General features: G+C 35.4%; 1 protein-coding gene across 3 annotated transcripts in view; it reads right to left on the bottom strand.

The window, feature by feature from the left end:
* The window catches only part of NF1 (neurofibromin 1), a 238244-nt gene that overhangs the window by 161961 nt on the left and 48474 nt on the right, over nucleotides 1-27809 (bottom strand). For all 3 annotated transcript variants that reach the window (XM_081579690.1, XM_081579691.1, XM_081579692.1), the window contains exons 2-8: nucleotides 23635-23778; nucleotides 21742-21825; nucleotides 17028-17218; nucleotides 12588-12694; nucleotides 7154-7221; nucleotides 6847-6922; nucleotides 4712-4869 (exon numbers count right to left, since the gene is read on the bottom strand). In XM_081579690.1, coding sequence (XP_081435816.1) covers nucleotides 4712-4869; nucleotides 6847-6922; nucleotides 7154-7221; nucleotides 12588-12694; nucleotides 17028-17218; nucleotides 21742-21825; nucleotides 23635-23778 — 828 coding nt within the window. The remainder of the gene's footprint in view (nucleotides 1-4711; nucleotides 4870-6846; nucleotides 6923-7153; nucleotides 7222-12587; nucleotides 12695-17027; nucleotides 17219-21741; nucleotides 21826-23634; nucleotides 23779-27809) is intronic.

Raw genomic sequence — 27809 nt, 5'->3', positions numbered from 1 at the left:
TAATTTAAACGATTCTTGAATCCAAAAAAAAAAGAATCTGTTCTTCCCTTTCTTTGCTGAATTATTAAAGGAACATGAGAAACAGTCCTTCCCAAACAATGTAGTTGACTTCTCAACCCTGAATTTAGCCAATCAAATTCTCTTTTTATATTACCTTTAATTTCTAAACACTATTCTTTCTTGGTTATGGTCTATCTCACACTGTTTCAACTTTACCTAAAACTCCAGGCTATATTCAACCTTCAGCCTTCTAACTAAGGACATATTGAAAGCTGTTCTATTGCTCTAAATTCCATTCTCCACAGAAAATTATGCAGCTTGTAGAATACAGGTCCCTGACCTGGGATCAGACTGGGGTCCTCTGCATTGGGAGCACAGAGTCTTAGCCACTGGACCACCAGGGAAGTTCCTAATACTAATCTTTAGATTTGTCCTAGTTGCCTAAAGAATAAAGTTGAAACTCAAACTGGCTCACAATGTCTTCCAGATTACTCACTATCTGCTCTTCATCTTCACTTATAACTGCCTGTGGGAACCTTCCACTTTCTAGCTAACTTTTCTGAGTATACCTTCAACATTTTTACATCTATTTTCTTGATTTCCCTAGCTTGAATAACACTCATCTTTCTCTAATCTAAATTCCTTTCTTATTTCAAGTTCAACTAAGGTTCCACACCTCTTCCATAAAACTTTCCTCACTATTCAAGCTTCACCTGAATTAGTATAGTACATACAGACTGTATTATTATCCTAGTAAACAGGTATTCTTGAAAAATAATTTTTTATCCATAAAGAAATAACTTGGAATTCTAGGGAGACAGCAGTCTAAGCTATCCCTGACTCCCGGTTTTTTCCCTAGTTCCTTTATTCCTTGGTCTCCTTGTTCATTTCTTGTTTCTGGAGTTACAGCCATATTTCTCAGCCTCTCTTACAGTTAAATATGGCTATATGAATAAGTTCAATCAATGGAATGTGAATGAAAGTGATCCATGCCATTTAAGGGCCTGGTCCATAAAAATCCTCAGCATGCTTTTTTCTATGCTATCTTTTTTCCTTCTGGCTGGCAGAATGGAAACAATTCCTATAAAAGCCATGTATGAAAAAAAATGGCAGAATCTTTGCTGGCCAAGGTCCTAAGAAATCACAAAGAGGGTGATTGTCCTGCAGAGCTACTCAGTACTATTTCATTAAGTATAAGAAAGTTCTATTGTGTTGAGTTGTTATACTACCTACCCTAATACAGATAGTAATACAACTAAAAATAATAATAAAATTTAGAAGTTGAAAAAAGAGAACTGCTTTTCACATATAATCTGTAGTCTAGGATTGGTGTAAATGAAAGCCTAATCTGATCTGTTTAGGGTTCTATTTGTTTGTTGTTTACTACCTTGCTTCTTTTATACTGAAGTGCTAAGCATGACTACCAAAGCCTGGGAGGAGCTCTGCCACTCTGCCAAAAGGCTACCTGTGGGAGCCTGGCCAGCAAAACCAAGCATTTCTCACAGGAAACTATCTCAAGCCACCTATAGGGTAGTTCCAAGAGTGGTTTTTAAAGATTTATATTAAATTCTGTGCCCTACTGAAATGATACATATTCTACTCTATGACTGTAGGGCACTTTTTTTAAACAAATATGTACCACTATTTTCTAACCACAATTAAATTTTTTAAATCACCCAAAAACTAACAATTTGGAAACTATAAAACATTCCTCTAAGTCAAATATGGCATCATTAAGAGAAATCAGATTTAAAACTACTAAAACTAAGAACACTTCACCTGAAAACCATGATCGCTGCAAAAAAGTAAAATCAAAGCCTTATAGAAAGTTCTACAATTTTTTAAAAAGCTGAAACAAGATGAACTAAACTATTGCCTCAAAAAATAAATGCTAGAAAATATAAAGTTATAAGACCAAGTTTTTAAAGGCCAGCAGTATAAATAAACTCTAGTAAACATGAATAAGGAAAAATGAGACATATTAGAAATGAGGAAACAGTCATAAACATGGATATTGAAGAAAACAATTAGAAGGTAATATATAAATATTATAAACATTGTCTACATATTTCTATATTATAAATAAAATATGCAGACATAGATATACATAATTCTTTATTGATAAAACTGAAAAATGTATCTCCTAGCAAAGAATAAACTGTTAAAAGTTACCTTAAAAGAGACAAAAATTCCTCAAAAAAAAAAGAAAAAAAAACAAGCTAACTATTCACACTGAAATGGTTGAGTAAATGAGGCTCATTAGTGTAACAGACTATTACCAAATACTTATATGAAAGTGGTAGATCTCTATCAACTATTTTGAGGAACAGATAAAACTGGCTTTTAAGTAAATACAGTAAGATGCAGAGTAATATGTATAAAATTACTTCATTTTAAAGTATAACAACCATCATATATGTGTATGTATTTTCATGTAAATGTTTGTATGTAAGGATAACCATTAACACTTGTTAGCACATTAGAAATATGACTAGAAAAGAGAATAAATTAAAAATAATACATTTTTGAAACCAGAAAGATTTAAGATCTAAATTTTTTAACCTAGCAAAGTACTAAAAAAATATTATACATGCTAAGTTGCTTCAGAATACTGGAGTGGGTTGCCATGCCCTCCTCCAGGGGATCTTCCCAAAACAGGGATTGAACCCAGGTCTCCTGCATTGCAGGTGGATTCTTTACTGTTTGAGCCAGCAGGGAAGCCCAAGAATACTGGAGTGGGTTGCCATGCTCTCCTCCTGAATTGCACGCACACACACATGTGTGCATGCTTCCTGGTGGCACTAGTGGTAAAGAACCCGCCTGCCAATGCGGAACACATAGAAGATGTGGGTACGATCCCTGGGTTGGGAAGATCCCCTGGAGGAGGGCATGGCAACCCACTCCAGTATTCTTGCCTGGAGAGCCCCATGGACAGAGAAGCCTGGAGGTTACAGTCCAAAGGGTTGCAAAGAGTCGGACACGACTGAAGCTCCTTAGAACAGCACAGCACATATAAATATATGCCTATTCAAAACTCTTGGGTAGTGCCAGACACAAAGGTCACATAGTGTATGATTCCATTTATAAGAAATGTCCAGAACAAGCAAATACAGAGACAGAACATAGATGAGTGGCTGCCAGGGACTGGGGTGAAAGGGGAATAATGAATAACTGTTAACAGGCATAAGGTTTTTTGTGAAGATGGTGAAAATTTTCTGGAATTAGATAGTGGTAATGATTATACAACTTTGGGTTAAGTATACTAAAAACTACTGAATTATACACTTTAAAAGGTAAATCTTATAGTATGTGAATTATATCTCAATAAAATGAATAAATAAATCTTGGGGAGGGAGAACTGACCCAAAAAGCTAGGCGAAAAAAGATCAAAACTGAGTGGACTTCACAGACATTTTAAATACCTAAATAGCAAAAACAAAAACCCATAAACAAATTTAAAAGAGAAACTAAGTAAAAAATGTACGCACACTCTACAAATCAATAAAAGACAAATAATTCAATAGAAAAATGAGTGATAAACAAATAACCAATAAGCATTTGGAAAGATGTAGCTGTGATTATTAAAATACAAATTCACTTACGAGAACTAGTGTACTCAGAACAGCTTTTTACCTATGTGTATTTTCCCAATAAACACAAACAAAAAACAAAATATTAGTTTAAAGGAGTCCAAAACAATGAAACATGAAAAATAGTGTCCTCATAATGGGAAAGTTGGAATATAAACCTAAGGAGAGCACCAAAGCATCACAGACTCCCAAGGATTATCCAGTTCATTTATTTACCAGGCAATGCATAAATTCCCTACACAATATTTCTACAAAGTGTTAAATTCATTCAGCTGATTTTGAACATCTCCATCTACAGGCAACTCATGCAGAAGTCCATTTCATGTTTAGTCAGCTAAGGGTATTTCTCCCAGTGTCAAAAATATATAAATTTTAAATATTTATATTACAAAGAACGTATTCTCAAAACAAACTGCATAAAGAAATTCAAATAAAACAATAAGATTAAGTGCCCAGTTCTTATTTTAAGAAAATTATGAGCCCCTGAGAATTATCAGTTGTTACAGTGCCAATTCGACTACAGATGGTGTATGTGGTACCCTACTTTCCTAATAAAATGCTGTGAAAACTGTTCTAGAATGCCTAAAATGAGTTACTAGACAATTTCATTAGCAACAAGTGGACAAAAACCTAAGTACATGCAAAGACACCATAAAACTGATAAATTTTAGTATGGTAACCCTTGCAGTGATTATTACAGAAAACTATGTTTAATACTATGTTTAATATTATCCTTTCTGGCAAAAGAATGCAACTACGGGATCGTTTTAAATCTTTAATCAATGAGGGTTATCATTAATATCATATTTTTCCTCCAACTAAATTTATGTCCAAGTATGTCTCTGCTAAGGCCAGCAAAAAAAAAATACCTACAACGATGCAACTAGAAATGGACAGAAAGCTAAGCTTAAAGAAGTATACCTTGAGTAAAAGTAAATTGCTTCATGTGAACTTTCTGGCCATCTAGTGGATAGGACTTGGCACTTTCACTGCCAGGGCCCAGGTTCAGTCCCTGGTCGGGGAACTAAGATCCTGCAAGCCGCACGGCACCGCCAAATGAAAAGTTTTTAAAAATATCATTGCACATCTGAACATAGTGGAAAGAACTTTTCCCTCCTCACCTTATTCATGTTGTTTTCATCAACCACATCCTTGGATATATCCTGGATTATTTCTGGACACAAGATAAGCAGAATGATTTGTAGTGGCCAAACTGCTGCTTTACGTTTGGTGCTTTCAGCAAAACCATCCACTAAGTCAAACAGTTTTTCGGCACACTCTATGCAAAAAATACAAATATTAAATGATACTATTATATGAGAAGAAAATCTCTGGCATTAAATTAAAAGCTGGCACTATTCAAAAACTAGCAAAGGCCACATTTTAAAAAGATAATCCTGGAAGATCACTTAACTCTCAACAAATTCCTTCAGGTAATCAAACAAGTAATGTTATACTGTCTGTGTATCACACGAGCCATCTTGATCCACCCTGTTGTTGTTCAGTCACTCAGTAGTATCTGATTCTTTGCGACCCCATGGACGGCAGCATGCCAGGCTTCCCTGTCCTTCACCATCTCCCGGAGCTTGCTCAAATGCATGTCTATCGAGTCAGTGATGCCATGCAACCATCCTGTCCTCTATCGTCCCCTTCTTCTCCTGATTTCAGTCTTTCCCAGCATCAAGGTCTTTTCCAATGAGTTGGCTCTTCACATCAGGTGGTCAAAGTACTGGAGCTTCAGCTTCAGTATCAGTCCTTCCAATGACTATTCAGGACTGATTTCCTTTAGGATGGACTGGTTGGACCTCCTTGCAGGCCAAGAGACTCTCAAGAGTCTTCTCCAATACCACACTTCAAAAGCATCAATTCTTTGGCACTCAGCTTACTTTATGGTCCAACTCTCACATCCATACATGACTACTGGAAAAACCATAGCTTTGACTAGACAGACCTTTGTTGGCAAAATAATGTCTCTGCTTTTTAATATGCTGTCTAGGTTGGTCATAGCTTTTCTTCCAAGGAGCAAGCATCTTTTAATTTCATGGCTACAGTCACCATCTGCAGTGATTTTGGAGCCCAAGAAAATAAAGTCTGTCACTGTTTCCATTGTTTCCCAATCTATCTGACATGAAGTGATGGAACCAGATGCCATGATCTTAGCTTTTTGAAATGTTGAGTTTTAAGCCAGCTGTTCCCCTCTCTTCTTTCCCCTTCATCAAGAGGCTCTTTAGTTTCTCTTCGCTTTCTGCCATAAGGGTGGTATCATCTACATATCTGAGGTTATTGATATTTCTTCCAGCAATGTTGATTCCAGCTTGTGCTTCATCCAGCCCGGCATTTCACATGATGTACTCTGCATATAAGTTAAATAAGCAGGGTGACAATGTACAGCCTTGAGGTACTCTTTTCCCAATTTTGAACTAGTCCGTTGTTCCATGTCTGGTTCTAACTGTTGCTTCTTTATCTGTATACGGGTTTCTCAGGAAGCAAGTAAGGTGGTCTGGTATTCCCATCTTTTTAAGAATTTTCCACAGTTTTTTTTTTATCCATGCAGTCAAAGGCTTTAGCATAGTAAATGAAGCAGAAGCAGACGTTTTCCTGCAATTCTTGTGCTTTTTCTATGATCCAACGGATGACAGCAGTTTGACCTCTGATTCCTCTGCCTTTTCTAAATCCAGCTTGAACATCTGGAAGTTCTTGCCTACTTCCTAGTTCTCGCCTACTAAGGTGATGAAGTTGATCCATCCTAGTAAAGTCCAAATTTTACAATGGCCAGACTGGTATTTAGTCTCAATGTGGAGGGCCCTAGGGAAAGTGTGATTATATCCAAGAAACAAAGACTAAATAGCGTCTCAAACGGAATTACTGAAGTTCTTCAGGAGTCTATTCTCCTTCTTGAAGTTGTGTCTTGAGAATTCTGAGTGAGGGTATTCTTACTTAATACCCCACTCTCCAAATAGGAAATAAAACCTCAGAGCACAAAAAAGGGCTTCTCTACTACAAAATGCCACCAGTATCCAATCTACAACTAATTAAAGATCAGAGCTTCATTTCAAAACTTCCTTATCTATTTGCTCAAAGGAAAAAGGTTGAGGGTAATTCAGAAGTATAAGAAAAAAATAATATTTCCTATTTGACATAAGTTGAAAAGACTAAAGGCACAATAATAACAAAAATAAGTTGGAAAATGATAGGTTTTTATCTATTAAGTAAGAGTTTTTAAAAGACAAAAAAAAAAAGGCAATCTTATCCTTACCAGCCATATCAGTCTGTGGAATCTGGTACAGCTTTGTAAATTCATCTGGATAATTTTCTACCCAGTTCCAAAATGCCTACAAATAGCAAAACATATGTTTTATGTGATACATTCTTAATACAGAAAATAAAATATCATACTGCTCCAATTATATCACAAAATTCTAATTTCCTCCAGAAGAATATTACAATGCATTCTTTCTAAAAATTGATGTGAAATTATTACTCTTTGACTCAAAATACTGAAGACAGTAACACTTAGAACCAAAAATTAACAAAACTTTAATACCAAAGAGGTTATTACTTACTTTCTCCAGGCTATTTATAACTGCTAACTGTGCAACTTTCTTTAGGGCTTTAAATTTAAATGCTGTTTCTGGGGGGAAAAAAAAATGTTCTACAATTACTAATTAGTTAACACAAATGCAATTCAGAAATACCAGCAGAAATAACTTTCCTCTTACACACCAACTTTTGTTCCAGTATTATTTATTAAGCCATGTAAAGGTAAACACAACTAGAATAAACTAAAAACCTTACTGGTTACGTCCACTAAAGGCAAAACTCAACCTTGAACTTCAAAGGTTGTAGTAAGTTTTTTCCTTCGTTTCTAATAATAAGTACATTTAAAAAAAAAGTATAAAATACACCATCATTGTAGAAAATTCAAAAAACACACAACAATCTAGGGGAAATTGAAAACATTATCTATGATTCTACCATTCAGAGACAATCACAATTTACAGTTTGGTTAATTTTTTTCTTTCCCTTTTCCTATGCACGTATATAAGACAAATATATTTACCATAACTGAGAAAATCTGTTCATATCAAACCTGTTCAAACTATTCTACTGTTAGCATCATATCCCCAACTTTTTCCATATTATTAAAAGTTCCACAGGGGTATATCTAATGGCTTTATTACAAGAATATTCAATATTTAAGTCAATGTATCAAGACACTGGTTATTCAAACATTTTCCAATTTTGTATATTTGAATATTATTAATATAAGTAACATTAATACTTTATATCCAGATCTTTTCCACATTCTGATTATTCCTTTAAGGCACATAAGTATGTAGAGAAAGAACTGTCCAGCTCAAGAGACGAATATTTTTAAGGCTCTTGATCATTACCACCAACTTGATTTTTGGAAGGACTGGGCCAAAGGCCACTCCCACCAAGCAGTATGTGAAAATGTCTTTATCACATCCTTGCTATCATTAAATATGTTCATTTCTTTTATTCTACTAATTTGATTGTTCAAAACAATACAATGCATTTTTAAAATAAGACTAAACATTTCTCCATGTAAATACATTATGTATTTTAATTTTTTTCCTCTTCTATGAAATTACTGTCCACATCTGTAAAAAAGATAACTTTTAATGAAGGGATGCAGATACTTATTACATAAACATCTTTACAAGATAAAGATGAGTCTTCAAGTTATAAAATTGTCTAAAAAATCTTCTAAAAGTCGCTTTTTTTTCTGGACTTTCAAATGAGTAACTTGCTCTCCATGTCAGTTTTTTTTTTTTCCTTTAAAGAGATAGCCTTTATTTGAAGGATTTTTACACTGAAGAATTCAAAAAGTGGTAGGTTTTTGGAACTTATTGACCTGTATTGAAAAGGAACTGTTGACAAAGATTCACCAGAAATAATCTGAACAAGCAAGAAAATATAGTTACTACTACTGCTGAAACCTACTAAAAAAGTTTCAGGATATATGGTTTCTCTGACACAACAATACCTCTAAGTGCTGTCATGGATACAAAACTGACTGCCTGCTACTTTACTAAACACACAGTGGTATAGTTAACAATATTCAATCACTTCTGTTATTTCCTGAATATATAAAAATTAAAATACCAATTAAAAAACTAATGTATTCTTCCTTTAAATGTTTCTTAGAGATACAATTTCCATATTTTTAGGCAACAGTGGTGTGGTTTAAGAGATACTTCATTCATGAGTCTAACAACAATCTACCCAAAGGGAACAGATAGTCTATGGGCTTATAATGCAAATGAAGAGTTTGGGAATGCAGCAACTGACATTTCTAAACTACAAAACAGGAGATACATGCAATAAGCTCTTAGGAGATACATGCAGTAAGCTCTACTAAGCAGCTGGCCACAGAACGAGAACACTGGATCATGTCACTGGTGATTTCAATGGGACGCCAGGTGCTTCCAAACACAACTCGAACTCTCATATTAGGCTTTGTATTTTGCTTTTCCAGTTTCGCTAATGATACACATGTGATTCAAGTCCCTGAAGTATTCATTATAGTCAAGGGCATATCCCTACAGTCAAGGGCATTATAGTCAAGGGTATATATACCAACATAGCTCAGTTGGTAAAGAAACCACCTGCAATGCAGGAGACCCCGGTTCAATTCCTGGGTCAGGAAGATCTGCAAGAGAAGGGATAGGCTACCCACACCAGTATTCTTGGGATTCCCTGTGGCTCAGCTGGTGAAAGAATCTGCCTGCAATGCAGGAGACCTGGGTTCAATCCCTGGGTTGGGAAGATCCCCTGGAGAAGGGAATGGCTATCCACTCCAGTATTCCGGCCTAGAGAATTCCATGGACTGTGTAAGTCCAAGGGGTCGCAAAGAGTTGGACATGACTGAGCGACTTTCACTCACTCACTCACTTACTCACTTAATTAATCACCAAAAGCTATGCAATGTAGTCTACTCAAAGATTATGTATTCTTCATTCTAAATACCATATCAAATTGGTCCCCACCCTATCCCATTCCATCCAGACCTCCACTATCCTTATTTCAACGTCACATCACTACACAACCAAGTCCCAGAAGTTCATGCAACTTTCTATCAAATCATCCTTCAAATTTCAAACAAAGTAGCATATCTAAAATAAAACACTGATCAAGGTAATTCCCACCCAAAAACCTTTGCATCACTTCCCATAGCCACTAAAACGAAGCCTCATTACCCATAAGCAAAATAATACAAAAGGTAAGTACTTTGGCTCTAGAGATGCAGATGTGAACTGAATCTTTATCCTGCCACTCAACAGATGTATGGTCTTGGAAATGTCACTTAGGCCTCAGTTTCTTCATCAATATAAAGGATGATAATAGTAACATCTGTTTCACAGGGTTCTTGTGATTATGGATGAGAAAAAGCACGTAAACTGCACAGGGTTATGTATGGCACATACTTAAAATGTAACAAATGTTACTATTTTTTATTAATATGATATGATGTACTGTTGTACCTTTGTATCTTGCTTTTAACATCTCCTGCCCCTAAACACATACACACTTCTTTTCTCATGTTATACTCACTCTATTTAGCTTTGCCACACTGCTTTGCAAATAATCTGGTAATATATTTGTCTCATAAACCAGGTCATGAGCTCCAAAGGGAGAGACTCAATATTTTATTAATATTTGTAAGCCCAGCAATTAGCATCGTTTCTTAAATATAGTTTCTCAACAAAAGCTGATAAATTGAATTTAAAACACATTATTAATTTTACTATTCATATTACAGGAAGTTTCCATTCCTTTCACCATGACTGTGTAGAACCATCTTTTGCTGGTCTGTTTAATATTGGCTTTATATGTCATATTTATCAGCAAAAATTCTATAAATTTATGCTAAGGAAGCTGTATTCAATGGAGATAACTTACCACACTATAAAGAAAGTAATTTATCCATACACTTAGTTTCTCTCATTGTGCATGGAAACCCATCAATTGAACCATCAATTAATTATTATGTATTAAACATTTCTAGGAAAACTGATCTTTTAAACAAACACCTATCCACAAACACTCTGGACTAGATTTCCCAAATATCACTGAACAGCTATGAAAAAAAATCACAAAAACTCACATTTCTTAAATTTTATACATAGAGGAAATATCTAAATATTATCATTCCTTAACTTTTCAATGCTTAATAATAAATATTAAAATCCTGAAATTTAAACTGAATTGCGTGGTTGTTTATTCTAATCTAAAATAACTACTGTCCATCTGTCTATGCTGTACTTAGTCACTCAGTTGTGTCCAACTCTCTGCAACCCCGTGGACTGCAGCCCACCAGGCACCTCTGTCCATGGGGATTCTCCAAGCAAGAATACTGGAGTACACTGCCATGCCCTCCTCCAGGGGATCTTCCCAACCCAGGGATCGAACCCAGGTCTGCTGCATTGCAGGCAGAATTCTTTATCGTCTGAACCACCAGGGATATAATAGCTAAAATGATTCATTTCTCTTTAATTAAAGCTATTGAAAAGTGAAATAAGCATTGCTTGGTTTTATCATGGTAATGGCCTAAAATCATAAATTCTGAACAATGGCAATATAGCTGGAACACAGCCTTATAGTACCCATCTATATAGATACAATTTTTTTTACATGTTTGGTGAAATAGTTGTTGAGTTTAAAGCAAACGTTAAGAAAACTAAACATGGTTATTTTGAAAACTGCACTGCAGAACTGCTGAAGTTTTCAAAGTTAGTATAACTAAATCTCCTTCCAGGTCAAACATTAAAAAACACTGTTGACAATTCCTTAATCAATATACAAAGTGAAATAAAAATAAGTATGAATCATACTATTAAGGTTTCACATTTAAATTAGCCAGAATCCAATATTACATAAAATTAAAAAACAATTTCTGTGAAATGAATTTAGGCATTTATACTCAGTATATTAATAATACTCAGTGATATTTGATTTATATTAACACATTCCTGCTTACCACAAAAACCTTCTCAATTCCTTCTGATAGTTAATTTCAGTCAACATAATAATAGAAAGCACTCTTCAAAGCTTTAAAATTACACATTAGGCATTACACATTACACATTAGGCATATTCCCAAGTGTGACTACTATTGATATGTTCTACAAGGAAGCAAAACTAAGCAATGAAAGAATAAAAGACTTTGAAATGCTATAAAGTCGGTCAGTAAGGCAATAACAAGAGTTGAAAACAGAATATCAGAAATGAGATTCCTGACTCAATTTCTCCTCTCATCATAAGAGCACAATCTTTTGGTTCCATCTGCAATGAAACTTTTATACTTTGCTAAACTATCTGCTTTTAGCACTACAACAGATAAACAAATAACTTCTATAACACATAACTATCCTTGAGATGAAATTCTAGAAAAATTAAATTACAGTATCCTCACATTGTCTTTATTAAAAGCAAAAACTGTAATTGAACAAAAACTTTACATTGCCAAGACTTCAGTTCAGTTCAGTTCAGTTGCTCAGTTGTGTCCGAGTCGTTGCAACCCCATGAATCGCAGCACGCCAGGCCTCCCTGTCCATCACCAACTCCCAGAGTTTACCCAAACTTATGTCCATTGAGTCGGTGATGCCATTCAGCCATCTCATCCTCTGTCATCCCCTTCTCCTCCTGCCCCTAATCCTTCCCAGCATCAGGGTCTTTCCCAATGAGTCAACTCTTCACATGAGGTGGCCAAAGTACTGGAGTTTCAGCTTCAACATCAGTCCTTCCAATGAACACCCAGGACTGATCTTAAGATACTCATTAACGTATTACTTGCCAAGGTTCAAAAATTACCGAACCATAAAGTATCACTTTCCATTTCTCAAGGACATTTGCATTATAAAATCCACTTTAATGTTCTAGCTCAACATAATTAGTTCAATTAGTACATTCAAAATACTTATTTTTCACCCACAGTGATTAATTTCACACACATCATTCATTTAAACTTACCCTTCAGGAGTCGTTTTAATTTTGCACAATCCACATTAATATACTGTAACAATTCTATATCGTGAACATCCACATTGTCTTCTGAACAAACAGTCAATTCCTGTAACCTGAAAAGTAAAAAAACAAAAGTAATTTATCAACTAAAGTTTTAGGATAGTTCAAAACTCTGAATTTAACAAATTGAATTGATTGATGGTAAAAAAGCACAAATACTACATGATTTAAAATATTAGCTTAAATTGTAACCAGTGCAAAATAATATAAAATTGACATTATCATAGCACTAAACCTTCAGTTGCTAAAAAATGAAATCAACGCTATTTCTTCCTTCTCAAATTCTTCTATCACTCGCTTCAGCCTACAGGTGGATAGCTAACAGTAAAATTATTCTAAGCACTTACACTAATGTTCTTCTTATCATCAGGGTGAGAAAAGCTTAGCAGTTCACATTGGGAATGAGAAGGTCCTCAAAACTGATTTACATGCTACAAATTCCACAGCTGCTGCAAAGAGCCTAAAAATATGGAATATGACTCCTTAGGAAACACAACTTAACAAATCAGCAACACCAACTTTTGAAAAGCTAACTCTTGTGGTGTTTGTGAAAAATGGAAGAAAGTTTAATTCCTTTTGCAGTTGTTATTACCATAAGGAAGGGGCATTTCGGGAATTTATAAGGCAGAGAAATCAAATAAAAAGGTATTATGGTCAAAAGAAATGAACTGGAAAACCTATTGCTAAAACATCTAAAAAGACTAGATAAATTGAACAACAACCAACAGATATTTTAAATGTACAGAAATAAAGCAAAACAAATGCTATTTACCCACCCAAGTCCAGAAATGGAAAGGAAACTGAAAACCAGAGATGGTTTTGAAGGGATGATCTGGCAACAAATGGGTGAGAGTTGGTTAAGTTTTTTCTCTCCTTAACCTAGGGGTGTGGGGCTAAACATCCACATGAGACTGGATACAAAGCCCTGTACCCTAACAACGCAGGAAGTAGAACCAGGGCCTTGCATAAAACATGGCTAGAAAGAGCTATGCACGTCCTGAAAACAGAGAAAGATAGAGACACTTAAAGGGAGACAGGGAGAAAAAAAAAGGTGGGGGGGAGGTATCTACTAGCACAAGAAGTCTGTCTGCTCTGCCTAAGCTGTGGGTAGAGGAAAAAGTCACCCAGGGATGTCACCTTACAAGGATTTGAGGTCCACATTTGTACTACCCATACAATCTGGGACTGAGAAATTAACAAAAACATGGGTCCAAAACTGGGCACTTGGCAAATTCAAAACCATCATTAGGATACTCTCAGAGCCCCAGGTCACAAGAGAGTCCCAAAGAAAATACACACTGCACTAAAGATAAATCAGAGTTTACAAAACTGAGAGAAACAATTCACTGTGAATGAGAGTTGGCATATACAAACAAATGAGATCATTTAACAATCTTAAAGAGAATATAAATAAGAATGTTTTAAATAATTAGACATATAAGAAGAAAATTTAAACTATGAACAGAATAATAAACTACTGAAAAAAAAAACAAACCAGCAGACTTGTAAAAGAATCAAATAGAACTTTCAGAGACATTGAGTCTTCTGCTTCTGGTGATATGTCAGATCAGACATAATTTGGGTCTTTAGCACCCTCCAAACATAATACAGGCAACTGGGTGGAGAAAGCAGCTAATGGTCTACATAAAAGAGTACTATGAGCCACAGAACATGATATATACTTCAGCAGAATAAAAAAGTTATCTTAAGATCTGTAACTCATATTATTTTCTGAAAGAAAAGCAATGACAGAAATATCAAAAGCTAATATTAATCCTAAAAGAGAAACATCCATAGATAGGTAGAATGGTCAAACACAACAAATTCTCATGACAATGATTCATCTATCAATAGTACAGAGTATAAAATCAATCTTCAGAAAGAACTCTCATTACAATTCCTTGCATATGTTAAGTCACCTAATGGTATGACACTAGAGTATCACAGGATAACCCCATCTGAGTTAAACCATCATAATGGTCTTTTTAGGTAAGTGACCCTCTAATGAGATCAGCTCCTATTTCTAGCATAAGCTAGATTAAACAGCAAATGCAGTTGTCTGAAACATAAATTTCACAGATTCCATTTCTGATCAGTCTGTGTCCCCTGAAAGCTAAAGAAACTAGCTTATTCTGGAGACTTACTAACTTCTATTCTGGAAAGAGTGAACTAGATTCAGGAAATACACAAAAGTTGCCTATTTTTACATGTGCTAACGCTGCAAAATAAAACCTTTGGAGACCATAAGATTTTTAAAGTTTTCAGAGGTGGGGCATTTGCTGTGTTTTATTAAAGCAATTCATGCTTGGATAGACTAAAAACATTTTACTCTTTTGATCATTTTCTACCTTCAGTCCAAGATGATTTCAAAAAGTAGGATTGGTCTAGTATCACCTAAACAAAGAAGGGGTTTTGTTTTTTATACTTTTAATGCCTCCTATTACCTAGGTGTTTGCTACCTTGCTCTTCAACCAGTATTACTCAGAATATGAAATGTTAGTGCATGAAGACATTGTTCCATTACATAAATCATATTGTAACATTAAATAAAGTTTTTCTCTGCACCAGAATTCTGATGAAAGGTTGAAGAATATTGTTGCCTAGAATCATGGTTACATAAATGCCATCTTTTAATAAAAAGACTGCAGCATTTTGAAATTAGCTGATTTCCCCTTAAAACCATACCAGAAATTCTCAAACTATGATGTATATTCTCACTCACACCTATTGTAAAACAATATAAGAATGAACTAAGCCTGACTCATGGAAATCCAGTGCTCACACAACACAAAGTAAAGCTGTAGGTATCATTAAGCAAGGAAGATTGCTTTACTCTATTATGTATTAGTCTCTGATTCATTTAAGCACTAAGTGATTTATGTTATGCTTCCTGCTGCTGCTGCTGCTAAGTCGCTTCAGTCGTGTCCGACTCTGTGCGACCCCATAGACGGCAGCGCACCAGGCTCCGCCGTCCCTAGGATTCTCCAGGCAAGAATACTGCAGTGGGTTGCCATTTTTTTCTCCAGTGCATGAAAGGGAAAAGTGAAAGTGAAGTCGCTCAGTCGTGTCCGACTCTTAGCGACCCCATGGACTGTAGCCTACCAGGCTCCTCCGTCCATGGGATTTTCCAGGCAAGAGTACTGGAGTGGGGTGCCATTGCCTTCTCCGGGGATTCTCCTACTTGGTCATAATTAAGGACCCGTTTGACTCTACTTGCATAAGAAAGGCAAATCATCTGCATGAAATTAAGTTCCAGAGAAACTTGCTACCATCAGTTACAATTCTATACCCACTTCTCCATTTGTAGCATATCACAACAAATGATCATATGATGACTTCTAATTTTCAATAAAAGCTTCAATTATATTTATCATACAATTTTAAAGTACAGCAGTGTATATTATAAAAAAGGATTTCATCAAAATAGGCTAAAGTAGAAGTATAGGAAAGCAGCCTAGTACAATGGAACAAATAGACTGTGAAGGCAGTCTGACTTAGAAATTTTGGGACCTCCGTTATTGAGCACACTGCCTTGATTACTTCTTTAGTATTAGTTTGCTTACCTGTAAAATGGGGTAATTACCACCTACATTTCAGGAATACTGTGAGGATAAAATAGCATAGCATATGCTGTAAATGTTCAACAAATGGGAGCTTTTACAGTTCACTCACTTAAAACAGTTCACTTTCTAGAAAATTCTACTCTGTGATTACTCATTTTCTTGTGCTTCCCACATTGCTGGTCTGGTTTTCTGGTTTTTGTTTTTGGTAACTTAGGCTTTGGTGATAAGGACCAGAGCTTTAATATCATTAGAATTCTGACTACTCATCAATTATTCTGATTTGACTAATTTAATTAAAAGGAATAACATGCTTAAAAAGCCACACTAAAAATTCATACTTATTATTAAAAAAAAAAATTTGATCATAGGTGATATTTTCTTCCTAAAATTTATACTTTCAAGCTTATAACAGTACTCACATTTAATTGTGATTTATTTGGGCTTCCCTGGTGGCTCAGATGTTAAAGAATCTACCTGCAATGCGGGAGACCCAGCTTCGATCCCTAGGTCAGGAATATCTCCTGGAGAAGGGAATGGTTACCCACTCCAGTATTCTTGCCTGGAGAACTCCATGGACAGAAGCAACAGTCCATGGGGTAGCAAAGAGTCGACACGACTGAGCAACTAACATTTTCATTTTCACATTTAATTGTACCCACCAAGATCACAATATTACATGATAAAAATTCCAAAAAAAATCAATGCACAAAATTTCAACAAAAGCCCACATTAAACTTTTTCCTGTCAACCTTTTTTTTTTATGAAGACAAAACTTATATTAGTTACTTATATTACTTATTCCTGTGAAAATTTACACACTAACCTGGTAGAAATTCGACTAAAGACTGCATTGAAGTTGTTGCAGCTAAGAGAAAATAACACCCCAGAGGCAGAATTCCGAAGTTCAGCTGCATGTTGGTTTCCTTCACGACAAGTATGAAGAAAATGGCAGATTTCTGGCAGCAACTGTTTGACTAGCATCGTTTCATCTAATCTCATTGTGTCCTTTGGTTGCTAAAATAGAAACAATCACATAATTCTAAAACTTTCTTAAACTTACATGTAAATATTTTCTATAATGAAAAATTTCAAACATACGTAAGAATTGAAATAGAATAATGAACGCCCATATACTTATCACCTAGGTTCCACAATTGTTAATATTTCATCATGTTTGCTCTATTTATCTACAGTTGGTTTAATAAAAAAAAAGATGGCTCCATCTTTCACCTCTTAATCACAATAAAAGTTGAGGTAGCCCATCTATTCCCCTCAGGACCTGCATTTCTGCTTGTTCCCTTATTTGTTCCCCTTAGTAAGCTCTCCCACTCCTGGGAATCCTAGTTTACTAGGAGTCCTAAATAAACTTTATTCATATACACTGGTGAGCGCATTTAGTCATCTGTCTCAACACCCAAATTAATTCCAGGATGGACAATCACATCTACCTTTGGGCAGACTGACCAAAACAGATACTACTTACTACAAATAATTTTATTTTGGTTTAACCATTTCAAAGTAAATTACAAACACCATAACTTCACTACTACCTTACATTAGTATCCCTTAAATACAAGAAAATTGTCCAACTTCAACGCAATCATCACACTAGGAAAAGTAAAAAATTCCCTCATATCAGCTAATACCCAATTCATATCCAAATTTCCCCACTGCCCTCCTGAATGTCTTTCATAGCTGTTCAAGTTTTACTCAACCAGAATCCAAAAAAGGTTTGACTGCAACCTGACTGTTACATTCCTTTAGTCTCTTTATCCTAAAAGTATTTCCCCTCACACTCTACGTACATCATTTTTATTTTCCATAACGTTGACCTTTTTTTAAGAAAACAGATCAGCTGCCTCATAAAATGTTCTATATTATTGATCTGATTATGTCTTAGTGATTAACTTGCTCTTCTAGTTGCTACATTTCCTGTTAAGCTGGAATCTAAACCTAATGGTCTTTAAAATTAGAGTCACGTTAAACACTAAGCAAAATTCATTACAGTTCATATTACATCATATCAGGAGTATATATGCCAGGTAGTCCCTCTGTTAATGATATCTTTGGTGTTAGAACACTAAGATCTCTACTTTGCAAAGTAAATCTACTCTACAATTAACAAAACAATCAATGAATAAGCTACCCTGAAAATATACTATTCCACACCAGTATTTTACATAATGGCTTAGTATCCTTATATGAATGACAATTTTGATAATGCCAAGCAAGACAAAGAACAAATTTCTATAACTGTGCTATGCTCAAACCTGTAATTGCATTCCAAAAGCTTTCAGATGCAAATACATTGAAATACATGAAAGGTAAATAGATATCAAAAAATATTTTTTAAAAAACTGCAAAATTTGAGTTACAATGCTTTTTCTTATTTATACGCTAAGCAAACCAACCAGATGTTGAAACTAAGTCCAATTAATAAACAAATAAAAGGTATGTGAAGTGAAGTAGAAGTTGCTCACTCTTTGCGACCCCATGGACTATATAGTCCATGGAATTCTCCAGGTCAGAATACTGGAGTGGGAAGCCTTTCCCTTCTCCAGGGGATCTTCCCAATCCAGGGATTGAACCCAGGTCTCCCACGTTGGAGGCAGATTCTTGACCAGCTGAGCCACAAGGGAAGTCCATTGATAATGGAGTGGGTAGTCTACCCCTTCTCCAGCGGATCTTCCCAACCCAGGAATTGAACCAGGCTCTCCTGTATTGCAGGTGGATTCTTTACCAACTGAGCTATCAGGGAAGCCCTAGAAGCATTCAAGTTTTGAATAATGGTCATATGCATGCATGTGTCGGAGAAGGCAATGGCACCCCACTCCAGTACTCTTGCCTGGAAAACCCCATGGACGGCGGAGCCTGGTAGGCTGCAGTCCATGGGGTTGCTAAGAGTTGGACACAATCGAGCGACTTCACTTTCACTTTTCACTTTCATGCATTGGAGAAGGAAATGGCAACCCACTCCAGTGTTCTTGCCTGGAGAATCCCAGGGACGGAGGAGCCCAGTGGGCTGCCGTCTATGGGGTTGCACAGAGTCGGACACGACTGATACGACTTAGCAGCAGCAGCAGCAGCAGCATGCATGTATACGAGTGTGCTGTCGCCTCAGGCTGACTCTTTATGACCCTATGAACTATAGCCTGGCAGGCTCTTCTGTCCGTGGGATTCTCCAGGCAAGAATACTGGAGTGGGTTGCCATGCCCTCTTCCAGGGCATCTTCCCAGCCCAGGGATTGAACCCGTGTCTCTTACGTCTCCTGCATTGGCAGGAGAGTATCACTAGAGCCATCTGGGAAATCCAATGGTCATATATACAGGAACAAAAATACTTAAGATTCTTCAAAGTCTACAAAATTTTACTCATGAAATTTTGGTTTTAATCATAATATTGTTAAGTATCTGTTCACTTTCATTTAGCTATTTCAACTACTAATATGATAAACATGTACTTATAGGGCTCAGTTCTTCTTAAGCCTCAACTTACTTTGATCTAAAAAGGAAAATAAATAACCAGCAAGGACCTACTTTAAAAAAAAAAAATTAAGAATTAAAAAGAAAATCAAGAGAGTCAATGAAGGCAATCCAGAAAAACACAACTGTTCAATAACATGAACAATACTATTTTTAATTATAAATTTAATGAAAAATTATACATTTTCAATAGTAGGCCAAAGCAAAATAATATCTATTTTATGGATTATATAAGTTATACCATGTCCACTTACTAGAGCTTCATTCTGGCTATCTCCAAAGAGTATCAAATTAAACTGGGGCCAATGATATCAGTGATATCATCTCCAAAATACATTTACCAGTACCTCTTGATTACAAATGTTAACGGAGAAAAGATGTAGAACTGAAGAGGCAATAAACCAGCCTACTCCCATTCAAACATGAGTGTTAGAGATGTATTGGTAACTACAAAGTAGTACGACCACTACAAAAAATTGAATTCAAGAGAAGTTAAAAAAAATAATCATGTACCTTCAAAATTCCATCATCCTATTAAACATTTAACAGGTTTTTTGCTCTTCCACCCTATTTTACAAATGAATGACAGCTCATCACAAATTAACAGACAACACAAAGCTCAAACAAAATTAGCTCACCCTCAATTCAAGTAGAAAATTTATAAGCATTGTCTCACAATTTAAGAATATGGATAAGGGTCAATAAAAGAATTTAAAACATCACGCTTAGGTTTTGTAGCCTATCGTCTAAAATAGTTCTCTTCCCTAAGGATCCATTGTTGTGTGAAGTGTATGTATTGTCCAGTTCCCTGCCCTACACATTCCTTAAACACTTGTGACCGTTTTCTCTCTTCTCAACTGATCAGTGCTCATATGTCAAAGTCCTTTCTTATCTAGGTTTACTATAGAGAACAACTTTAACATGTGAAAGAGAGAAGCAATTTAGAATAAAAGCAAAAGATAGGTCAAAGGAAGGGAGATTATAATCTTCTAAGAAATAAGTTAACCCCAATACATATTGAAGAGACAGATCTTTAAAATGGGTGTATTAAAGTATTAATATAAAATTTAATATGAATAAATATAAAATAATTTTAAAAATAAATATAAAATTTGTATGTTTATATCAACTCCTACTGTTTTCCAAGAACAATTAAAGCTGCTGAAATATAGAAACATTATGCTCTATACAACCAATTTTCTTGAAAAAATTCTAATTAAGTCATGGTTGAAAACTCTGAGATAACTATTTAGAGGAAACATGACAAACAACTGTTTTGTATTCAACTATTCCTCCACATGGGCTTCCCTGGTAGCTCAGATGGTGAAGAATCTGCCTACAATGCAGGAGACCAGGGTTCAATCACTGGGTTGGGAAGATCCCTTGGAGAAGGGAATGGCAACCCATTCCAGTATTCTTGCCTGGAGAATTCCACGGACAAAGGAGCCTGGTGGACTACAGTCTATGTGGTCGCAAAGAGTTGGACACAACTGAGTGACTAACACACACATACACACTCCTCCATGTATCTATTTTATATGTTTATATTTACATAAAAAGTGTTTTTAAGGTAGGATCTATCAACAATATAACAGCTTAAATTTAAGTTCTCTTTAACATAAACTTGAAAAGTAAAATATTAAAATCAGATTTATACAGGGTGAAATAAGATTCTCTTGGTCTTTAACATTACACTCTTTGATACACAAGCAATGCCACAGGCCTAACCACTGGAGAAATTAATTAAATGAAATAGTGACTTTTCTATAAAATCTTTTCTAAAAAACCTGAGAGATATGACTCCAACTTAACTTTATACTTTATAAATATAAACGTTATTACTTATAAGTAAACTTAATATTTAACTTACAAAAGATGAGAATATAATTTTTTCTTGAAAACTTCTCTGTGCTACCCTGTCAGCTCTAACAAAATTCATTTTCATATGTCTTAGTCCATGACTCTTCTCCTTGTCCACATCTATGCTTCAGTACATCAGATCATTCTCAAAACTGAATTCATAAAACATGCCTATTCAAGAATAGACTCACTTACCCCGGCAAGACATTTTTCCAGTGTATCCAATATAATCAACTGAGAGAGATACAAATTTTTTTCAGCAGCTTCTCCAAATATTCTCTAAAAGAAAAGATATTCAGAACACAAAAGTTGGTTATTACTCCCCACTACAAATCAGCACACATCTGAAAAATGAGGGACTAAGGATCAAGAAAATCAACAGTCTGCTATTTTATCTCCCAGATTATCCTATATTTAAATCTATTATTTCTGATTTTATCCTAATGCTCACACAAAATAAATTCCCAGGCAAACAAAAATGCTGAAACTTACTACAATCTGCCATTAGTCTGCCACAGAAAAAGATACTCTGGTTTATACTTTTAAAATATGTAGTAAATGTACTTTGAAATGAACACCATTAAAGAGACGGTAACATTAGGAAAATCCCATGTTCTGCTAGTTTTTAAGTACAATTTAGGTTTGAACAATATTTTTTAAATACATAGGATTTAGATATATAGCTCTTTACTAGAATGTTAAACATTTAACCACACTTCGATGCCACAAAATAATCAAAACATCAAAGCCTAAAACTCTGATAGCAACAAAATGCTGTAACATCAATTACAGTAAGTCTTAAGCATTCACTATGCTATTTACCAACAAGAGATTATGGCTTCCACAAATTAACTTACTCAATAAGCACGAAATGAATGCCAATATCACAATATTGTTTTTGTTTTTAAACGAAGGGTCCAAATACTAAAACATTTTCCATCTAACTGGAAATACGTCCACTTATTTATATAAGCAAAATCCTACCGCTATGACCCCCACACAGTGTGTAACAGAACAGCTCCATAAAATCTTAAATGTATTTCTGTAAAGCACTATATATGTTTATAAAAGGTTCTGCTTTTTTCAGAAAATCTTAATTTTTTTCCATAAAGAGAAAATATCTTTGTAAAGCAAATGACTGACCACACCTCTAGTTTACCAATTTTGTAAGTCTGGGATATCTTCCAATCAACTTTTTAGAAAGAAAACACACCAAAGATGATATGACTATGAAAATGGTACTTACTGATTTTCACAATCTACAACCAGAAATCAGTTTCATTGCTCAATACAAACAATAAAAATTGTGGTTTTAAGTGCTCAAAACAAGCTGAGCAGTTTGGAGTTAATCAAGATATATCCAGATCGGTTGTTCTGAACTGAGTATGAAGGAGATTTTAGATAGGAATTGACACAGAGGAAAGAATCACCTGTCAGAGACAGGAAAAATATTGATAGTATGTTCAAAGGTACACAGAGAAAACAGCAGGAGTATGCTGAAGTCTAGGGAATGTAAACAAATTTTATAAAACAAGGAATAAAAGAAGCAATTATGAGCTTTTGACAATGGAAATACTTGATGAAATTGGTATCTGAGGAAACCCGTTTCAACATAGACTCTCTACAATGGAATCTGCCACAGGTAACAGGAGGAAGGAAATAAACAGTATCTTCACAAAAGCAATCTCACATTTTAGGACTACAAAGTCATATTTTATTTACCAACTCCTTGGTACTAGGACAATCTGATATGTAAATATTCAAACAACAAGCTAAGGAAAAGATTTGAATAGATTACTATAGTCAATTCATATGAATTGAAAATCTGTATGAAAATCTGTATGAAATTCTGATTTCAGAAAAATGGAACAGTAGATAGAGTCACAAATAAGACAAGTATCTAAAACAAAAAAATTAAAATCTAAAAAGAAAGTTAAAAGGTTATCTGCACTTATCCACAAATTAAGATAAATCTTTACATCGAGAGTCCACAGAAAATGACTTTACATACTTCAAAATATGCTGCTCCAAATTTTAAAACAGAAAACAAAGCAAATTCCCCCATAAAACGGTAATGCAAATACTCACCATATTGTTAACATTCTTTAAGATAGTGGTGAGGCCACTTATAACCAAAGAAAACTTGTATTTGGAAATATTGATAAGACATTCCTTGTTGTGTTCAGTACTGACTTTGGTATGTGTGTTCTGCTGTCCTGTTTTTATTGGAAGCTGAGAAAAAAAAAAAAAACATGTAAACTTACATTTTAAAATGACCAACAAGAAATCTATTTCTCACTGAAAAATCATGAGATTTTAGGAACATTTTATCAACCACAATTACATGTATTTGTAGCTTAAGCTCCAATTTTCAATACATAAAGAAATTTATAGCAAATCCAAAATTCTGTAGAAATTCCTATTTTTTCAGCTTTATAGAAGTCATAAATCTTTATCTAAAAAATTAAATCTTTACCCAGCACTATATAAGACAGAATGATGACTCACAGAAATAGAGATACTTCCTTGAAGCTAAAAATTATTTCAGAGAAAAACGTCTGCAATAAAATGCAAACAATCTTTTCCCTTATATATTGAACTCGAGAATTAAAAAAACAATAGATCAAGAAAATCTATGCCTTAGACCTCTAGTCAATAATGGCAAATAACTGCAGATTGTTTAGAAAACAAAACAAACTGTATAGCCTGAAATATACATAGTAAAACTGACTCAGGTAAGATAATCATCCTCAGGTACACAGTTGAGGGAGTAACAGAATGACAAAAAGATAAATCTCATGGAAAAAAATATCCTTTAAGGGGACCACACTTATCTGAGAATGAACTAATTTGCACTACAAAGTTCATTTCTACTCAGTTTAAGAGCAGCATTCTGTATTGAAAGCATCACAAATATATTTACCGTTTAAATATTAGATCCTGCTAACACTAACAGAGAATACTGATGAAGTTCCTCTGTGAAAAAACAAACTTAAATCCAGCTTCCTCCTTTTTAAAACGGTGCAACAAAAAGTGGAAAGAGACCAAGTAGCATGTGCAAATTTTCTTAGTCAGTTAATAGTTTGACTAACTTGACAGTAAAGAAATACTAAATAATGTTTGAAGAGATAATAGCTGAAAACTTCCCTAACATGGGAAAGGAAATAGTCAACCAAGTCCAGGAAGCACAGAGAGTTGCAGGCAGGATAATGCCAAGGAGGAACACACGGAGACACACAGTAATCAAACTGACAAGAAATTAAAGACAAAGACAATATTAAAAGCAACAAGGGAAAAACAACAAATAACATACAAGGAAACTCCCATCAGGTTATCAGCCAATTTTTCAACAACCCAGAAGGGAATGGCACAATATATTTAAAGTGATGAAAAGGAAGAACCTACAACCAAGAATACTCTACCCAACAAGACTCTCCTTCAGATTTGATGGAGAAATCAAAACCTTTCCAGACAAGCAAAAGTTAAGAGAATTCAGCAGCACCAAATCAGCTTTACTACAAGTGCTAAAGGAACTTCTCTAGGCAGGAAACACAAGAGAAGGGAAAGACATATAGAAAATAAACCCAGAACAATTAAGAAAATGGTAATAGGATCATACATATTGATAATGCAAAAAGGCAAAATGGTTGTCTGAGGAGGCCTTACAAATAGCTATGAAAAGAAGAGAAGTGAAAGGCAAAGGAGAAAAGAAAGATATACCCATTTGAATGCAGAGTTCCAAAGAATAGCAAGGAGAGATAAGAAAGCCTTCCTCAGCGATCAACGCAAAGGAATAGAGGAAAATGAGCGAATGGGAAAGACTAGAGATCTCTTCAAGAAAATGAGAGATACAAGGGAACATTTCATGCAAAGATGGGTACAATAAAGGACAGAAATGGTATGGGCCTAACAGAAGCAGAAGATATTAAGAAGAGGTGGCAAGAACACACAGAAGCTATACAAAACAGATCTTCATGACCCAGATAATCACACTGGTGTGATCACTCACCTAGAGCCAGACATCCTGGAATGTGAAGTCAAGTGGGCCTTAGGAAGCATCACTATGAACAAAGATAGTGGAGGTGATGAAATTGCAGTTGAGCTATTTCAAATCCTAAAAGATGATGCTGTGAAAGTACTGCACGCAATATGCCAGCAGATCTGGAAAGCTCAGCAGTGGCCACAGGACTGGAAAAGGTCAGTTTTCATTCCAATCCCAAAGAAAGGCAATGCCAAAGAATGCTCAAACTACCACACAATTGCACTCATCTCACATATAAGCAAAGTAATGCTCAAAATTCTCCAAGCAAGGCTTCAACAGTACGTGAACCATGAACTTCCAGATGTTCAAGCTGGATTTAGAAAAGGTAGAGGAACCAGAGATCAAATTGCCAACATCTACTGGATCATTGAGAAAGCAAGAGAGTTCCAGAAAAACATCTACTTCTGCTTTATTGATTATGGCAAAGCCTTTAACTGTGTGGATCACAATAAACTGTGGAAAGTTCTTAAAGAGATGGGAATACCAGACCACCTGACCTGCCTCCTGAGAAATCTGTTCTGGTCAAGAAGCAATACTTAACAAGTGGACATGAAACAACAGACTGGTTCCAAATAGGGAAAGGAGTATGTCAAGGCTGTATACTGTCACCCTGCTTATTTAATGTATATGCAGAGTGTATCATGAGAAATGCTGGACTGGATGAAGCACAAGCTGGAATCAAGATTGCTGGGGGAAATATCAATAACCTCAGATATGCAGATGACACCACCCTTATGGCAGAAAGTGAAGAACTAAAGAGTCTCTTGATGAAAGTGAAAGAGGAGAGTGAAAAAGTTGGCCTAAAACTCAACATTCAGAAAACTAAGATTATGGCATCTGGTCCCATCACTTCATGGCAAATAGATGGGGAAACAATGTTAACAGTGAGAGACTTTATTTTGGGGGGCTCCAAAATCACTGCAGATGGTAACTGCAGCCATGAAATTAAAAGATGTTTGCTCCTTGGAAGAAAAGTTATGACCAACCTAGACAGCATATTAAAAAGCAGAGACATTACTTTGCCAACAAAGGTCCGTCTAGTCAAAGCTATGGTTTTTCCAGTAGTCATGTATGGATGTGAGAGTTGGACTATAAAGAAAACTGAGTGCCAAAGAATTAATGCTTTTGAACTATGGTGTTGGAGAAGACTCTTGAGAATCCCTTGGACAGCAAAGAGATCCAATCAGTTCATCCTAAAGGAGATCAGTTCTGAATAGTTATTGGAAGGACTGATGCTGAAACTGAAACTCCAATACTTTGGCCACCTGATGCGAAGAACTGATTCATTTGAAAAGACCCTGATGCTGGGAAAGATTGAAGGCAGGAGGAGAAGGGGATGACAGAGAATGAGAAGGTTGGATGGCATCACTGACTGAATGGACATGAGTTTAAGTAAGCTCCAGGAGTTGGTGATGGACAGGGAAGCCTGGCCATCACCAGGCTTGCAAAGAGTCAGACACGACTGAGCGATTGAACTGAACTGATAATGATAATTACCTTAAATGTAAATGTATTAAATACACCAACCAGGAGTGAGTGTCTGGGCCCGGCCGACTGTCCGTGGGGTGGCGGAGAGGGTCGGGCCGGGGGGACCCCCACATTAAAAAAAGAAATAAATAAATACACCAACCAAAAGACATAGATCGGCTGGGCAGATAGAAACACGTGCACGTACGCACTCCCACTTACCGCAGCACTGTTTGACCCCTCCAAATTGTATTTAATTATTTTATATTGTTAGATTAATCATGTTCCCATTTTGGTTTGCAATTATAATTATCGTTTATTTTTTGTCTGGCTACTGATTGTGAAAACTGATAAACATCCCTATTATGAAAAAACATAAAGTAAAGCTAATCATTAAAAAACAATGCTAAATAAAAGAAGGGAAGTATGTTCAGGGTCTAGAAGATGAAGCAGAACAGAAGTTACAGGATTACATGATGTTAATTATAAAGATTATGGAGAGAAAAAAAACTCTGAAAGACCATAAAAAGAGGATTTTAGAAGATGGCAGTGGCTGCACCAAGAGGAAACTGGAATGTAAACTGTGGACTCTGGGTGATTATGATATCTCAATGTAGGTTCATCAATTGTAACCAATATACCACTCTAGTGGGAGATGCTGATAATGACAAAGTATGTGCATGTGTAGAGGGAAAACTCCACCTTCCAATCAGTTTTGCTGTGACTCTATAACTGTTCTAAAAACTAAATATTA

Source organism: Giraffa tippelskirchi, chromosome 3 (assembly GCF_054371585.1).
Source record: "Giraffa tippelskirchi isolate mGirTip1 chromosome 3, T2T-mGirTip1v1.2.pri, whole genome shotgun sequence".
In the NCBI taxonomy this organism is placed as follows: Eukaryota; Metazoa; Chordata; class Mammalia; order Artiodactyla; family Giraffidae; genus Giraffa; species Giraffa tippelskirchi.
Note: the sequence above shows the minus strand (reverse complement) of the source record. Positions and strands in the feature narration are given on the sequence as shown.